General features: G+C 37.9%; 1 protein-coding gene across 3 annotated transcripts in view; it reads left to right on the top strand.

Annotated features, from left to right (window-relative positions):
• THUMPD2 (THUMP domain containing 2) overlaps window positions 1-18,794 on the top strand; it is a 37,481-nt gene that overhangs the window by 10,040 nt on the left and 8,647 nt on the right. The window contains exons 3-8 of one of the 3 annotated variants that reach the window (XM_026479492.4): window positions 61-470; window positions 1,596-1,673; window positions 4,177-4,229; window positions 5,968-6,055; window positions 13,239-13,310; window positions 14,001-14,115. In XM_026479492.4, coding sequence (XP_026335277.2) covers window positions 61-470; window positions 1,596-1,673; window positions 4,177-4,229; window positions 5,968-6,055; window positions 13,239-13,310; window positions 14,001-14,115 — 816 coding nt within the window. The remainder of the gene's footprint in view (window positions 1-60; window positions 471-1,595; window positions 1,674-4,176; window positions 4,230-5,967; window positions 6,056-13,238; window positions 13,311-14,000; window positions 14,116-18,794) is intronic. The other 2 variants (XM_044391348.3, XM_048222731.2) reach the window with 2 other exon arrangements.

The following is an 18,794-nucleotide window of genomic DNA, read 5'->3' on the forward strand; positions in this document are numbered from 1 at the left end:
AATGTAATAGACTGTCTTTAAGACTTCAGTGTAGGATAAACTGAGATCTTATTTATTTAGGAAAAATATTTAACGAAATGCAAAGACTTGTAAATGATGATCCAGAAAGTTGGTTGAGTGCCATTTCAATTTGGAAAAATCTTCTTGAACTTGATGCAAAAGAGGACAAACTTTCTCAGAGAGATGCTAACCCACTAAAAAGAAAAGTAGAAGAAAATGACATCATCAATCCTAAGAAATTAAAAACAAAACAAATGCAAGAGCTACAAGAGAGCAGGGAATGCCAGCTGGAAAAGCAAACGGACGAAGCAACAGTGGAGCAGGGAGATTTCCTCACTAATAGAGAAAAATCTCAAGAAGCATTTCAGAATGATGCTGTGAAAGCAGTTGCTGCCCCAAACCAGAAGGACTTGACTTTCAGAGTTTCTTGTCGCTGCAGTGGATCTGTGGCGAAGACCTTTACAGCACAGGTACGCTCACCTCCCAGGGTGAAGTTCCATATTCTGAAAGAATTAACCGCTCTTTAGATTTCAAATGAGATGACAGCCTTTCACAGAATAGATAACTCGGCCTAGGCAGATAACTAGGCCTCATTTCATATAATTATTTTTTTAAAGATTTTATTTATTTATGTGACAGAGAGACAGCCAGCGAGAGAGGGAACACAGCAGGGGGAGTGGGAGAGGAAGAAGCAGGCTCCCAGTGGAGGAGCCCGATGTGGGGCTCGATCCCAGGACCCCGGGATCACGCCCTGAGCCGAAGGCAGACGCTTAACGACTGAGCCACCCAGGCACCCCTAATTTCATAAAATTAAATCTCTTTAAAAATACATTTTCCTTTTCAACTTTACCTCAGATGCTTAAGAGTCATGGTGTGCCATTCCATGTAATGACCTCCTTTTTTTTACTTTCTCCCTCAAAGTTTCCTTGAACTCATAGATATCCTTTACATTTGGAAATCCTAGTCGTATTGTCCTAAGCTTTTTGGGTTTCTCTTCAGTTCTGTGTTTATTAAATGGTTGCTCTACACTACACCTTGTATGTGTGATTGTCACCAGGACCCAGACTGCAGAGACACACATGCGGTCAAAGTCTCAACTATCTAGGGGAGAGTGAACACCACAGTTGCCTTCAAAACACTTTATCACTTGGCTCTTAACAAAGTTCAGTGATATAAGAGCACAGGTCTGGGTCCTTTGGCAGGGCTTAAAATCAGATAAACTAAAGATTGAGTCTAATGCTATTGTTCTGGTAATTTATAAACATATAGGATTGTAGTAGCTCAAATGGTTCATCTTTCGCCATGCATTGTTTCCTAAAACCCACAATGATCATCTTTTTCGGTTCATGATCTGGTTATTACAAGAATAGAGGTTACACAGGAGTAGACATCAATGCCATAGAATGTGTTGGGGGTGGAAGAAGTAAGATGCAACCGTCTTGCCTTGAGCAGAAAATGCTTTCGTGTCGAATTTTAATATTGTAACCCTAAATTACCATCAGATAGTCTGACTCATGCTCTTTTAGTTTTTGTTTACATTTAAATGTAAAATTTTCATTTTTAGTATTCTTTTCTATAACTTTCTGCTTTTTCAGGAAGTAGGAAGAGTAATTGGAATTGCTCTTATGAAACAGTTTGGATGGAAAGCAGATTTGAGGAATCCAAATTTAGAGGTACTGAATGTTTGTTTTATTTTATATGCCTATAACCTAATAGTTTGAAGACAACGTCAACTATCTGTATTGTACTTTTCAGTTTTGCTTGAGAGTTTTTTAAAAAGCATGTCTACATGGATCCAACGGTCTGTTTTCTCTTAGCAGTAGAATAGCGCAGATAATTTTGCGAGTACTTTTCACTGTGAAAAATGTCTTATCCAAATAAGATGTTTTGGGATGGAATTGTTTTGTCACAGTTGAATTTTTAAAAATTTATTATAAGGTGCAGAGATGCTCTCTGCAATTACTATAATCTGTAACAAGTTCTAAAATAAAAAATTCTAGCTAATGTTAAAAACAAAGAAAATGAATAGAAAACCAAAAGGCCCAAACAAAATTCAATAGTATTTTAATAGTGAATTTGTTAGGATTCTGGGATTATGTTTTTCTTTTTGTTTTCTCTATTTTCAAAATTAACTTAATGAGGTTAAGTGAGTTTTTTTATTGGAACAAAGTAAAACACTTATATGGGGAAACTAGTGCTAGCTATAAAAAATACTCTTCACAGGGCGCCTGAGTGGCTCAGTTGGTTAAGAGTCCAACTCTTGATTTCTGTTCAGGTCATGATCTCAGGCTCCTCCGTGCTCAGCAGGAGTCTGCTTGAGATTCTTTCCCTCTGCCCTTCTCCCCACTCACGTGGTTCTCTTTGTCTCTCTCAAATAAATAAATCTTAAATATATAGATATATTCTTCACTTTTTTAAAAACCATCTGATAAATTTGACAGGTAGTTTAGTCATTGGCATGATTCATTGACTCATAAATTTATTCTTCTTTAGCTCTGAATGGAGTAATAGCTGGCCATATCAGAACATTTTGTGTTTTTATTTTTCCGTGTTTTTATTTGATATTTTCACTTTTACAAAGTAATGCCTGATGTATGTTCTTCATTACTGTCATGAAAAATATTTTGGGGAACCTGGGTAGCTCAGATGGTTAAGCGTCTGCCTTTAGCTTGGGTCATGATTTCCAGGCCATGGGATTGAGCTCAGCAGGGTGTCTGCTTCTCCCTCTCCCTCTGCCTCTCTCCCCTGCTTGTGCTCTCTCTCTCTCTCAAATGAATAAATAAAATCTTTTAAAAAAAGAAAAAGAAAAATATTTTGACCCCAAGAATGTTTTGACGTGAGGGTGTCCTCCTTCCATCTCTCCTTTCCAGTTCTCTTATCTTATGCTCTGCTAGTTCCTGTCTCCCCATTCCCCTTGGCCCCATATCACTGCCTCAAAATTACACTTTTCTCATAGTTTAGCTCCTAAATAAATATAGCTAGTTTAATTCCTGTCACTTAGTGTAGTTAATAATAGCTATTAACATAATTGACAACAGTAAAAGCACACAGTAAAATTTGTGAGCAAAATTAACAGAAGAATCAAACCTTAATAAATTTTGTTCGGCAAAATTAAGAGAAAAAAATGTTATTGTGGGAGAAGCTAGTCTTAATAACATTTGACATATAAAAATATCAGTGTATACATCGGAAACCGGGGATGTACTGTATGGTGACTAACATAATATAATAAAAAATCATAAAAAAAAAAATATCAGTGTATCTTCTCTCAAGTATCGATTTTAAATAGAAAGGAATCCTAATAAATACTTTTGCTGAAATGAATAATGCAAAAAATTGGAAAGTTTAGCTTTGGTGATCAAGGATTTAAATTGACTAAATGGAGTCCATTCCAGGTCATTCTTTTCTTAATAAAAATTTGTCAGTATTGGAGTAATTCTGATTAAACTACATAGTAAAAATAACCTTGGGGTCAAAGTATTAGGGATCAGATGCTCTTGAGGTCAAACAGCAGAGTCAGAATATTCCATAAATTTCATCCGACTACAGAAGTAATATTCTAACTTTTAAAATTTAATTGAGCTACTAATTATAACTTGAGACATTAAATCCTCTTTATGGCCTAACAGAAGAAGGGTAGTAGAGAGGATGAAGCTCACCTACGGATAGTAGAGCGAGAAAAGGTCACCCTTGCTATGATCTTTGGCCTTATTTTGTTACCCTGGAAGTATATGTAGCCTGTGATGGTCCTGTGTGACCTCGAGTCTTATTTGAAGTTAGAATTAAGGTGGGTTTAGGAAGTCTTCTCTAACCCGCAATGCTGAAAAGTCTGATCCAGTTATGATAATTCAGAGAATCTCTGGGAAGCAAGAACTCAAGGTCTCTTCAGAACATGAGTCTCCCTCTGCCTTGTATACTGAATGAGCCTCAGAATTTTTCTATGGAGTGTACTAAAAATTTACTTTATCTCTGCTCAAGAAAAAATACTGTGGAACGTCTTTCCATATATGATAAACAGGGCCTTAGATTTTTTTATTAAAATATAATTATTAAAAAAATTAAAAATAAAATTAATTTAAAAACAAAACATAGTTTCAAAATGGAAGTTTTCAAATTGTCAGTGCATTTGGTAATGCATTTCCTGTTCTGTTCTAACTTCTCTATTTGTTCTTTCAGATTTTCATACATCTAAATGACATTTACTCTGTGGTTGGAATCCCTGTATTCAGGTAGATATTGTTCTCTAAGCTTCATGTTTGTCCCTTAGAGTTTGTAAAAGTGAGAACTTTATGTTCTTATTTATAATATGAAACATCGATATAACAGAGGGGGGCTAAAGGCAAAGCATTTGAGTTCTTTACTTGAGTGTTTTCTTGGTGCTTAATGCATATGATTTAATCTGGCCAGTTAGAGCTATAAAAGATTTGATTACAATCATTCACTGATTACATGATTTATACTGAAAATTATATCTAATTCTTTCTATTATTAAATGATTTTCACAGGCCCTTAGTCTATTGGCATCTGGAGTTTTTATTTAAATATAAAATAGAGCACTGTTCTTAAAATTCACATTTGAACAGTCTACAAATTTTGTTGCCATCATTCTTTTATTGTGGGAGAGTATTTCCAGTTTTTCAAATCTACTTCAGGTATCTCTCTAATCTTGCAGGGTACTATATGATAATAAATCCAAATGATTCGTTTCCTTATTCTACAATATCTGTTGAACACTTATCATATAACTGGTACTTTTCTAGATGCTTTGGGAAGAAAGAGCTAGTTGGATGAATATAGTGATTTCCAGTTCCTTGGAAGCATGTAAATATTGTTGGCATCTTCAAAACATTTTATATGCACATCCCTGTGTACATAGTATAATGTGATATAGATTCCCTTTTTCTAGATTCTAGGCATGGAATATTTTTAAAGATTATAAAAATTCAATAGGAATACCCTATTAGCTCTAAGCTCACATTTACGCATCTGTAAGCCAGGATGTAAAAAAGAATGCTTAAGGTTATTGTAATAGCTTTTCTTTCTTGTTTATTGCATTAGAAAGACAGAAATAATATTTTGAAAACTCCTATCAAATCTGGAAACACTGATAGTAGCAACAATGAGGTAGAGGATAAAGTATGAAGTGATATATCATGGAGGCCAGTGGACTCATTTGGTAGATGTCTGCTTCAGCTCTTCATTCCGTAAATTATTTTAACAATGCAATGTCATGCTTCATTTCATCTTTTGAGAAAGATGCAAATGAGCAAAGAACAAATTTATAAAAGCGATTTTTTCCAGAAAACAGATTTCAAGGGTTAGCATCTATTCAGCCCTACTTCCCATACTTCATCCATATCACAGAACGGTATGTTCCTCTTGATGACTCCAGATCAGCAAGAAAAGTTACCATATATTCCATATGGGAAGGCAGGAAAGTATATTAACATTTGAGAAAGATTTTTCCCTCCTATGTGATTTGATTTCTTATAAGTCAAATACTTAAGAGTTTAAATTTCAGTTGTCCAACAAATTTACCTTTCTTTTTTTTAAAAAGATTTTATTTATTTATTTGAGAGAGAGTACAAGTGGGCGGAGGGGCGGAGGGAGAGGGAGAAGCAGGCTCCCCACTGAGCAAGGAGCCCAACAACACAGGACTCCATCCCAGGACCCTGGGGTCATGACCTGAGCTGCAGGCAGGTGCTTAACTGCCTGAGCCATCCAGGCGCCCCACAAATTTACCTTTCTGAAATACCACACTGGCTGGTGAGACAAGGTGCCTATTAGAGAAGATATTTTTGTAATAAGGTTAAAATATTCTGTAACTTAGCAGATACGTAGCTGTATGTTAGATGACTGTGTTAAGATGAGTCACAGATGTGAACAGGTTAATCATTTGTATTTATATCATGATCTTCTTTACCATACAGTAATACTGGGTGTATCATCAGGTCTTTTTCTTTGTAGAGTTCCTTTAGCCAGCAGAGCTTACATCAAGACAGCAGGCCTAAGATCTACCATAGCCTGGGCAATGGCCTCTCTCGCTGAAATTAAGGTAAGAAAAATATTTGCATTCTTATTGATAGCCAGTTCCTTTGCATAATCAGCTGATTGGTGGACATCTCGTTTGCTTGCTTTCTTTTTCCTTTCTTTTTGTTTCTCTTTTTTTTTCTATCCGTTTCTTTCTCTTTCTGTTGCCCTTACATTTATCAACTGCTACAGCAATATGGTTTTATATATTGTTGAACTTCTGAGAGTATTTTGGCTATGAAAAAGCTGAGTCCAAAGATAGCTACATTTTTATTACTTCTAATCTTTTATGTCACAATCACATGGCCTATAAAACCTCTACTCAAATTTTAAGTTTTTCTCTGTGACCAAGATCTGGATGAATTTTTGGAAGTGTTCTGTGGATATAGAAAATAATTGTATTTTTTAGTCAAGGAATGTCTGCTATATTACTGTTCTATTATCTGCACAATTCTGAAAGAAGTATTTCAAAATCTCTTTAGGTTAGTATATTTATATTTTTAAGTTTTTGCACTTTTACTAGTTTTTGCCTTCGTCAGCTGCTGTCTAGTTTGGTATATGCACATTTATGACTTTTATTGTTTCATCAGGAATTGTGCCTTTTTATTGTAACACAGAGTTCTCTTTATCTTGATTAGTGAATTTAAACTTAAATTTCATGTCCTGTTAATATTTTTATTCCTTTCTTTTTCTTTGCATTTGCTGCATTTCTTTGCCACTTCTTTATTTTCAGCTTTGCTTTCAGTATGTTTTTTTAGAACACACAGCTCTGTTTTTATCCTCTCTGATGGTCTCTGTCTTCCCATGAGAGTTCAATATTATGACAGACATACTTGATTGTATTCTTCATTTTACTCTGTTTATAACTTCTTACACTGTTTCTTAGTTTTATTTTTGCTAGTTTGATCAAGTTACTTGATAATTATTTCATTGCTGTCCTTGAGGTTGGAGATCATACTCTACTGTTCTGTTCTACTAATGGTTCCTGTTCCCATCTCTCTCGATTAAACACATAGAACTCTGCTGTTTCTTTAAGACAAGATATCGACTCTTTTCTCTGTCAAGACACTGTTTTTAGCACCAAAGCACTCCAAACTTACCCTCTTTCCTGTCATAATATGAGGACCCTAGAGTGCTTTTCTTCTCTTCTCCTGACCCATCTCCTCCTCCCTTGTAACATTTTTATACCCTTCCACTCTCAACCCCCAATGACGAGACTGAAGTAAATTATTTATCATGTGTCAGAATTTCCTTTGAAATATGCCCCTCCTATTTCAAAAGTTCTTATTTCGCACTTACATTAAACAGCCTGTCCTTAATCACTAAGCTCTAATTGTGTATACACACACACATTCTTGTATAAATACACAAAGACATATCGCAAGGTGTGTCACTCCTCCCCATTGTGCTTCACTTTGTCTTTCCCTATTCGAGGTCTCTGCTCTGGTTTATTTGTTGCTTGGTTAAAGCCTTTCTTAGGTAATTTCCTCAAATGTAGTTTCCAAATAATACACTGTCTGAAATTCCTATATATCCTCAAATTTGTTTTTCATCCTGGATACGTACCCACCTTGGCTGGATGTTAGAGTCTTGAGTGGCAGTCCCTTTCCCTCAGAGGTATGTAGGTGCTGTCCTGTTGCGCTTTACTTCCCTGTGTTCTCGATGAACAGTACATGCCAGTATGGTTTTCCTTTCCCTGTACAGCTGCCTGTTCTTGCTGCTGGGAGGCTTGGAAGACTTCTCTCTTCAACCCTTTGCAGTTCAGGGGATGGGTTAAATGGGTGATGGGCATTAAGGAGGCCACTTGTTGTGATGAGCACTGGGTGTTTATACAAGTGATGAATCACTAAATTCTACTCCTGAAAACCAATACTACACTATATGTTAACTAACTTGACTTTAAATAAAATCTTGGAAGAAAAAAATCCTCTGAAGTTCAGGAATATTAGCAGGATATACTTACATATGTGTGTTTTCCACTCAGCCCAGAACTTGGTGTATCTGACTGCCTGAGTTCTAATTCTGGCTCCACCACTTACTGACTGGGAAACTTTGGGCAAGGTATTTAACATCTCTGTGCCTCAGTTTCTCATTTGCGAGATGAGAATAATAATCTCCTGGGGGGAGCACCTGGATGGCTCAGTCAGTTAAGCGTCAGACTCTTGATTTTGGCTCGGGTCACAATCTCGGGGTTGTGAGATTGAGCCCCGCATCAAGCTCCACGCTCAGTAATGAGTCTGCTTGAGATTCTTTCCCTCCCTCTCCCTCTGCTCCTCCCCCCACCCCCACACATGAGCTCGCTCACTCTCTAAAATAAATAAATCTTTAAAAAAAAACTCCTAGGGTCATGTGAGGATTAAGTGAATTAGCATTTATTAAGTGATTACGACAGTGCATGGCATATAGAAAATGTTTAAGTATTAGCTGCTGCTAGGGTAATAATTATAGTTATAATAATTATTTGGAATATTTAATAATTATTAAAGTTATCATTTCTCTGGCTCAGGCACTCTTTCTTTCATTACTTATTTGATTATTATTGCCTCAACTGTTTTTGCTTTAGTGACTTTTACCTTAAACTACTTTATTTTTCTGCTTCTGAAATTATAAACACGTTAAGCTTCCTGGAGCTATCCTCCACGTTGCTTATCCTTTCTCACATGGTTTCCATCTCTTTATATTTTGGGTCTGCATTTTGAGTTATTCTTGAACATAATCTTCCAAGCTATAACAAGAGTCATAGAGATATGTTCTACTTTATTCATCAGAATTTTTAGCTTAAAAATCATGGTCTTTTATCTTTGAAAAGTTTTGTGTGTGTGCACACTACATTTGAATATCTCTAGAAGCTCTTAGTTCTTTTGTTCAAATACTTATCTGTCTCCTCCAGGAGCTCTGTTTCACTAGATGTATGTTCTGATTGTTCTGCCTATTTACCCTCTAGCTACTCACGGACCCCTGTCCTTTGGATGCGCCATTATTTTCTCGTTGGCTCACTGGGACTCAACTGTGGTTATTAAAATATTTTAAATGGCTAAAATCCTATAAATGGTAGAAGGCAAATGGATCTCTTGTGCCACCAGGCTTGGCAGTGTAAGGAGAATCTGTCAGCCATGCTGAAAACTTTTCTATTTCTAGGTGACAGCTTTTCTATTCACTGGTCTCCCTGCAGATCTGTAGATCTCTGAAAACCAGGTTCTCCCCAGTTCCAATGATTTCCCCCCAACCCTGGGCTCCAGTGCTGGTCTCTAATTCCCCACCCAGCCATGGCTGAGAGGCCCCATACCAGCTCCTTCTGGGACCCGAATGAAGCCCAGGGCTTTCTCTTAGCACTAGTTGCCTCTACGTCTGAGCGCTACTTGGGCGCAGGGGAAGTAAATAGCTTGGAGTTGAGAGAAAAGGAGAAAGCTACTTTAAGATTATCATGTTCCCAGAATCCAGGATCCATGATTTTCTTTTTTATTTGATTTTAATCTTTAGTCCAAACTTCTTTTAGTCTAAGGAGAAAGAGTTATGGTTACCAAACTGCCAGTGATCTCACCACAGTTTATATAACTATATAACTATATATATGTATATGTGTATATATACACATACATATTATATAAATATAAATTTATATAACCACCTTATACAAGTTTGAAATGTTACCTTTATCTTGACATAAACATCCATTTGTCAGAAAAGTAGAAAGTAAAATATCCAAAGCTAATATTAGATAAAATTTTTCCTTACTGTGGGTTTGCCTTGCTAGAACCTAGAGTAAGAACTGTTTCTTTAAATGTGACCACCAGCATAGGAAGTCTGTTGAAGCATGTTAAGAAGTAGCACGGCACAGTTGTTTTGGAGGAGTTTAGTAATTGTTACAGGATTTCTTTTCCTTTACCGCCCCGTGGTTCTTGGTCACGCTGCTTCAAAGAATGAAGAGGTAGACCAGATGAAGAGTGGTGGGCAGCAAAGCAAAGTTTACTGAGAATGCAAAGCTTCCAAAGAGGAAGGGAACCGGAGAGATTTGCCAGTTTAGATCTAGGGGTTTTTATGGGCTTGTTGGCAGACTGTTTTAATCTGATTGACCCTCCCTGCGCCTGTCACCCAGTCAGGTTCTTGTCATCTACCTATCCCATGAGAAAGGAGGGCTACTTCCAGGGTGGGTGTAAAATCCTTTTAAGGTGGTTTCCCCTTGGGCACGGACCCTTTGTCCCTGTCTGCCTTTCTTCCAATTATCCTGCATTATAATGACCCACAGTGTAAATGATCCCAGTGTCCAACCTTGGGTATGGCAGTGCCACTAACAGTGAAATCTAAACATGAGGATGTTAGATTTTTTTCATGTTTACCACAAACTCTTCTCCTTCCTACATATCCAAACAAGGAAAATCAAGTTCTGTAAGTCTTAGTTATTAATAATAGAAGCATACAGAAATACTTGTCGACTTCGGCCCAGTTACCCAAATGTCATAGCTGGAGAATGTGGTAACATAAAAGACATTAAAAATATTTAAGGTCAGATTACACCATGGAGTATGGACCATGTTGGGGGGAGGAAGAGCATAGTGTTTGACACATATTAAGATCTTAATAAAAAATAGTTCTCATACCATTGTTATTTTTAACTAAATCGTCATTTAGATCATTGTTCTTTTTACTGAGCGCCCCTTCATGGGGTAGCCATAGGATACTATCCTTAGAATTTCCACCCAGAGGAAAAATCTCTCTCTCTCTCTCTCTCTCCTGAAGGACATTATGTTTCTTTCCATTAGGTGCCCTCTGGCTCTGACTGAAACCTGGCTGTCCACTGAGCACTCTGCTTCCTCTGTAGACCTATCAAGGGACCATGGGCCTGGAGGTGGTAGGTGTTCTGCTTGCTCCTCTTTGCTCCTTCTGCCCAGAACCTCTCAGTGCGTTTGAAGCACATACCATGAAATTATCCCGGTCACATGCAGACCTCTCTTCCTGTCATTTCTGTGAGAGTATAAGCCACTATTCCTGTCATTGTTCTTATGATCTCAATGTCCACTCTGTAACCTGACCCCTTAGCGTCTTGGTTTCCCTACCTCTAATGATCTACCTTAGTCATATCCTGGACCCTACCATACCCAGAGGGGTATACCTTCCCAAAATCTCAATTTCAGGAATCCTGCTCTTAGCTTCTTTCTCCTTCCTGTTCAATTCCTCTAGCATGCCACCACACAGTTCCTTAACCCTGCGGCCTCTAGTCATGTGACCTTACCATTGTCCATTACTCACCACCTGTCCTCACCCCTCCTTCACAGCTTGGATTCTGTGTTCTACCATTATAGTCATTTCCTTGCCCACACTTTTCATTCTCTTGCTTCTTATTTGACTTAAATATTGGAATCAGAAAAGAACTTCAACATGTTCTCCTCACCAAATCTACCAACATATTGGAGTCTGTGCCCACGTACTTTGCATTATCATCATTGCAATAAGTGAACTGTCCTTGTTTCACTCTTGTACTTGCTTCCTGGATTCTATTACCTCATGCCTCCTTCAGGACTTTTCTCTCTATTGCACATTCCCAGCAGCATGTACTCTTGATTTAATATCTTGCAATTTAAGAAAATAACCCTTTCCTGAACTCACATGCTCCTTCTCTGCTTCCCTTTACAGAAAAACTCTTAAAAATAGTTGTCCATATTTGGTGTCGCTACTTCCTCTCTTCCCCTTCTCTCTTGTGCCCACTTCTATCAGGCTGTCATCACCAGTGACTCCACTGACACTGCTCATCTTACTTACCTATTAGCACTTGGATACTGTCATCACTCTCCTTCCTGAAACGTGTTTTTCCACATTTTTTTGGAACACCACTCTAGTTCTCCTCCTACATCAGTATGTGCTGCTGTCAGTATGCATTGCTGAATCTTCATCTACCAACATCTATACTTAGGAGATCACCAGGGTCCAACCCATAGACTTTTCTTTTTTAACTTCTCTCACTTTCTAGATGACTCATCTAGTTCTGATGCTTTAAATATCATTTATGACTAACACTGAGTGTTCCTAACTTTATATCTGTAGCCTGAACCTCTCCCCTGAACTCCAGACCCATATGTTCAACAAATCACTTGACATCCATACTTGGTCTAAGAGGTATTTCAGAATTAACATGTCCAGAACTATACTCTTGTCTCCTTTGAAGCTTCTCCTTCCCATCTCAGGAACAGGGAACTCTTCCAGTTGCTCAGGTCAAAAACTTTAGTCATTTCTGATCATTGTCATTCTTTAGCATTCTACATCCAGTCCATTGGCTCCACCTTTAAAATATACCTAGAATCTAACCACTTCTCACCACTTTTGCCAATACCACTCTTAATTCAAGTCACCATCATCTTTTGCCTGCTTCCCCTAACTAGACTCCCTACTAACACTCTTACCCTTCTCTTGTCCATTGTCAGCAGAGCAGCCAGAGTGATCCCTCTGAAGTGTAAATGTCATGTTACTTCTCTGCTCAGATCCCTCCAGTAGTTTCCCATTCTGCAGAATAGAACCATAATCCCTGCAGTACCTACAAGATGCGACATGATGTGACTCCCCCAGAATGGGAATAATTCCTTTCTTCTCCAAATTTCCTGTTTTCCCCGGGCACAAGTAGGATTACACTTTCCTGGCCCCTTCAGATCGTGTGTGTCATGTGACTAACATGCTTCAGCCAGTTCAATGGCAGTGGAAGTGATGTGTCTCGCTTCCAGATGGCACCTTTAAGGGCCAGTACACCATCTGTCATGCTTTTCTTTCCTCTCTGCCACAGTCATGGCACTGCTCTGGATGGTGACCACTTCATGAGTCTGGCTTCCAGAGTAAGAAGCAGAAGCCCCAGATGCCCTACTGTGGGTTGTAGCATGAGCCATATATTGTTTTCTACCTCTAAGATGTGGGATTATTCCTACGTGCAGCATATAACCCAGTGCATCTTGACAGACTCTCTAGCTACCTCTCATGTGAACACCACATTTTCTTTCACACTCACTGTACTTTGGCTACAACCAGGGACCTTCCTAGTCTTCATACATCGCATATATGCCGAGCATACACCTGCGTTACAGCTCTAGCCACCTGAAATTCCTAATATAGTGTAAAAAGCAATCGTTACTTTTGAAATGTGGCTTTAGGTTTCAAGTTTTACGTTTCTTTTATAATACATATTTATGATAGGCTGAATAATATGAAATCAATATTTCTGTCTGTAGGCTGGTGCATTTGTCTTAGATCCAATGTGTGGACTTGGAACAATACTTTTGGAAGCTGCTAAAGAATGGCCAGTAAGTTCTAAAGTTTGATGAACCAAGCAATATATTTACTTTAGTCATTATATGTATATTCACTTCCCAGTTATTTACAAGTAGCTTGCCTTTTTAGGATTATTAGCTTTGACTACATGAGTTGCTATTGACTGTTGTCAAAATGGATTATAAAGGGTTAATTAAATAGCTTAAAATACTATGATGAATTTAGGAAAATGTGAGCAATTTCAGTGATTAGTCCTGACAGGTTATGCTAATCCCCAAACTCTTTAGACATTTGTTATTGTAAAATATGGATAGTTTTGTAAAATTAACGAATCCTTCTAATTTTTTGCTATTGAATATCATTTTTTTTTTTTTTAAGATTTATTTATTTATTTGACAGAGAGAGACAGCCAGCGAGAGAGGGAACACAAGCACGGGGAGTGGGAGAGGAAGAAGCAGGCTCTTAACAGAGGAGCCTGATGTGGGGCTCGATCCCAGGACTCCGGGATCATGCCTTGAGCCCAAGGCAGACGCTTAACCGCTGCGCCACCCAGGCGCCCCCTGAATATCATTTTAAAGAAATACTGTAAATGTGTTTTAAACTGAGTTAACAGATCTATTAAATTCATTTTCATTATCTGGGAAAGCAAGTAGGTTTTCTTAACTACATAAAATGTCCAATAGTTTAATTCATACTTAAAATATGACTTTCTTTCCTCATAGGATGTGTATTATGTGGGTGCTGACGTCAGTGACTCACAGTTACTAGGTGCATGTGATAATTTGAAAGCTGCAGGCCTTCAGGATAAAATTGAGTTACTTAAAGTCTCTGTTATAGGTAAGATATTAAAGTCTCTGTTATAGGTAAGATATTAAAGATGCAAACATCTGGGAAAAGGAACATATGTAAATATATTTAGAATCATAATGTTAAACGAAATTCACTTTCCATATATAAAGGTTGAATTGTTCATACCCTATAGAATATCTGTAGCGCTAATCCTTGTTTATTTCCAATAGTATAATTACAATAAACCTTATTTTTCAAAAGATTCATTATTAGTAACAACATTTATTCAGTCTCCCCAAGCATTTAAGCGAAAATACCTTTTTAAGATGTGTTTGTTGTATCTGAACCATTTCTCAAATCATAACCAGGGATCACTTAATATAGGCATAAAATAAAGAGGACAGTATGATGATGATAATAATGATAATAATAATAAAACTTCAGATTTCTTTGAGATAAACTGAAATGTTCTGAATTATCTTACCTTTCCCATTGTCACATTGGACAGTATTCCTGTGGTGTATAGGAATGAGGTAACCAACCATCCCTGTTTGCTAAACCAGTACTTCCAATGCTAAAACTGGAACGACTGGGGCAAACCCGGACAGTTGGTCACCCTGTGAGGTAGAGGGAAACCTTTTACTGATGGGGGATCAGCAATGACAAACATGACTAGAAATCAACTCTGCTCAGTCCAATCAAAATAATATTTCCTTAAAACCCAGAGTATTTAGACCATTTTAGACAAGCCTCACATTCTTTATTTCTTCCCCTCTCCTCTAGTACATCTTTCTCCCTTAAAAACGAGGACATTCAATTCCCAGCTAAGAAAATGGTATTCTCTTGACACAGTGTGAATAGGTAGATAGTAGATGGTCCCAGTGTTAAACCTAAAATCTGGAGGAACAAAATGTTGTTTTAAAAGTTTTTATTGTAGTGGGAAAGTAGTAGAGTATCAAGAAGAAAATATTAGGGTGACTTATGCATAAAAACATAATAAAGCAGCACCAAAGAAGAAGTTGTATTGTTGATTGAGATCTCATAGTTGTTTGCTGCCAACAACTACTTTTTCAACCTTTCTGTCAAGGTTTTTCTTGTTTTCTTTTTAAATATTTTTTTATTTATTTATTTTTGTGAGAGAGAAAGAGAATGTGAGCGTGCACTCACGAGCGGTGGGGGCGGGGAGAGGAGGGCTGAGGGGGAAGGAAACTCCCCACTGAGCAGGGAGCTCCATGCAGGACTCGATCCCAGGACCCTAGGATCATGACCTAAGCCGAAGCAGATGCTTAACCAACTAAGCCACCCAGGCACCCCTCTGTCAAGGTTTTTAAGGGGACTCTGTACATAAGACACAGGTTTCTAGAGGAAACCAGTGGATAATGAGGCTGAAATCAGCTTTTATGAACTCTAATTTCTTTCAGAAAGCTGTTTTGGGGGGACTTTCAAGAAGATTGGGATGGCTTCCTCAGCTGTTGCAGAGCAGTGATTTTTCAAACCCTTTACAATCTCCAGAGTGCTTCAGAGGCATCAGGAAGGAAGTACCCAGCTGTCTGTCTGACCTCTGCCATGCTTCCAACTCCATTTTTATCTACTTTCATGTGGGGGGCATTTTCCATAAGATTTCACTTTAAAAAAAGCAAAGGGGTTCAAGTGTTGTTGTTTTTCAGTGTTGAAAACAAAAAGTTCTCTGTGGCACCAAGCAGACAAAGGAAGGATCATTCTAAGTGCCATGTTAAGACTAGACAATAGCAGGGAGGATGCAACCAGGAAACAAAGAAACTAGTTTCAGGCTGTTGCAATAATCCAGTAAGAAATGAGGTGGCTCAGGCCCAAGTGCTATTTACAGAGGTGTTGAGGAGAGGTCAGATACTTAATTTTTGAAGGTAGAGCGAGCAGGATTTGTTGTTGGATTGAATGTGGCATGTGAGAAAAAGAGCAAGAATGACCCAGCTTCCTGGCTTGCTCAGCTGGAGGGTGGGGTTGCCATTCACTGAGTCGGGGAAAACTGCTGGGGAGCAAGTTGAAGTTCTGGCGCCTGTTAAGTTCCACGTGATCATTAGGCACCAAGTGGAGAAGACGGCAAGTTAGTAGCCCCAGACCCAAATCTGGAGTGTAGGGGAGAGGTGAGGCATCGTCAGTATAGTTAACATTCAAATCCAGGAGATCGCCTAGGGAATGAGTGTAGAGAAGGGAAAGAGGCCTGGGGACGAACAGAGCACTTGAGAATCGAAGCTATGCTAGGTTACACCAGCAGCAGCCGGCAGGGCACATTTCCCTAAGCCATTGCTGAGGCTAGATAGTGTCATCCTATTGCAGTATTGCAGTCTTGGAAACTATAAATTTGATACATTTTTCAAACTTTTCCTCAATTACTAGTGCGATAAAACATTTTTCACATTATGTCATTTGTAGATTGTTCTTTTGTGAATTATACTCAGAGTAACTTTCTGGAGGAAAGAATAAACCATCTATTTTAAATTGTTTCATCATCCTAACCTTTTAACATTAAATTTCAGTCTAGAGGGAACCCAATTTCAGTCATTGTGTACATAGGGCCCAGCATTAACTATTTAATAATTAGCCCTCATTACACATCTTTACTTGAGAGGTGGACATTGTAGCTAGAGCCAAGTGTTTATTTTCTTCACTGATTTGGTTTTACCTTTAAAAGCTTTAGTCATAAACACAATTTAGAATGTCGAGACCCATGAATCAGTCCCTTGTTCAACATTGACAGGTGTGAGATCCTCTCACTGTAGTAAGTAAGAGCACAGACACTTGAGAGTCAAACAGACCGAGTATAAATCCTGGCTTCCTCATTGTTTCTCCAGTGTGTGGCCTTCAGCAAAATCCTGGACCTCTGTGTCTTGTCGTGTAAGTGTGAAGGTATTCCCTACTTCATAGAGCCTGTGGTGGGGGTTTACCACATAAGCACATTGAGTACATTGCCTAACTCACAGCATGATTAAAGACCTCTGTAAATGTGGATATGTTTAGGAAGTTAGTAATACTCCCATCATGATTCGTATCTGCAGAATCACTGTCTTTGTTCTCTTTGTGTTTAATGACTGTATTTTTTTTCTACTTTTCTAGTGATGTTTACTTTGTAACTTTCTACTGGTATGAAAGTAGATGATCCTTTAATATGCAGAAATTGCTTGTGTTTATTCCTAAGTTTTAATTATCATGAAAGTTTGGAACCAAATGAATATTATGTTACAGGCTATCTTAGGAACTAATTAGTCATTGGTTAGGCTTTGTTTTTCATTAATCTACAGATATATATACATTCCTAGGATAAGACAGCTGTAGTATATACACATTTGAGCAAAAGAAACACATGTATAAGTTAATTAAAATGACAAAATTGTTGACAGGTGAAAAAAGGAATGTTTTCATTTCCAATTAGACACTATATAGTCTGTCACACATTACTTTGGGGAGAGTTTTTAACAAGCGTATTGCCAACAACTGTGCTTTGTTCTCAGGTGTCATTCATTTCAACCCCTGTAGGAGGAAGACGTGCTTTTTTTCAGTACACCCATAAGCTGCCATACTGTGCTGGTTGCGTTTTCTTTCATATCAGTGTGAGTTTTCCTGCAGTACCTATCCTGCCCTTGCTGGCCTGGGCCCTGTGTTCCAGCCACGTGCCTTATGGCCCATGCCGTATTATGTGAGACTCATGAAGCCTCCAGGCTGCCCACTGGGGAATCAGAGGAAATGTGGGAAGTGATGGGCTAGGTGTACGTGGAGTATGTGGAAATAGGGAATAAGAAGTTTACCCCAAAGAGTTGAGTGCTTTTTGGTATAATGGCTTTTAGTTTGTTGTGTGGTATCAGTCCTTTTTTATTATTTGATAACACTTGTATTCTGTAATAAACTCCACAGTAATAAGTTTTTTAAAGCACGTGTTGAATGAGAAAGTTAATAAAGAGTTTCCATTTCTCAAGAGAGCTGGTGAACACATTACTTAAGTAAAACGTTTGTAGACATTTATGATCCACTGAGGGCCTTGGTGACATCACTGATCAAATGAAACCGATCTGTTTATAGGCGCATCCGCATTTACTCCAGAACATAGTAGTTATTTCAAGGAGACTGAGCCCTAAGACAGCTAGTTATCAAGTGCAGCTAAAGAAAATGCATCTAACTCTCATTCTGTGAAGCATGACTTTTCATTTAGATCAAATGACTGTTCTAAATTAACTTTGCTCATTTTCAATTCCAAGTTTTCTTATGTACATAAACAAAATGAAGCTATAGTTATTAATTTATTGGTTCCGTTAGAAGAGCTTTGCAGACAGTTAAAGGTCGCCGGTTTTATATCAGTGTTATCAGACGCTTCAAGAAGAAAATCCATGAAATCTGTTCCAGTGCTGCTTTAGCTTTTCTTTTTCCCAGTTCTTGGAAATCTAGGAAGTTTTTTCTGTCGAAGATAACATCTTTCATCATTGTGAGTGCTATTGCAAATTCAGCTCAGAACTGCATGTGTGTTTCTTTATGCAGTATCTAGTGGTAATTAATATTCTACCAACGAAATCTATGAAGCAGAAATGTACTTGGAATTTGGCGTGGTACCCACATAATTCACAACTATCTTCAAACAAGCTCTGATGTTCTATAAATGAAATAGAAACTTAAACTATCAAATAACAAACTTTTCAAAAAACATTTTTTCAAAAACCATTTTTAAAATATACGTGGGGTGACTGACTTGCAGACTTTGT

The sequence above is a fragment of the Ursus arctos genome, unplaced genomic scaffold (assembly GCF_023065955.2).
Source record: "Ursus arctos isolate Adak ecotype North America unplaced genomic scaffold, UrsArc2.0 scaffold_8, whole genome shotgun sequence".
Lineage (NCBI taxonomy): Eukaryota > Metazoa > Chordata > Mammalia > Carnivora > Ursidae > Ursus > Ursus arctos.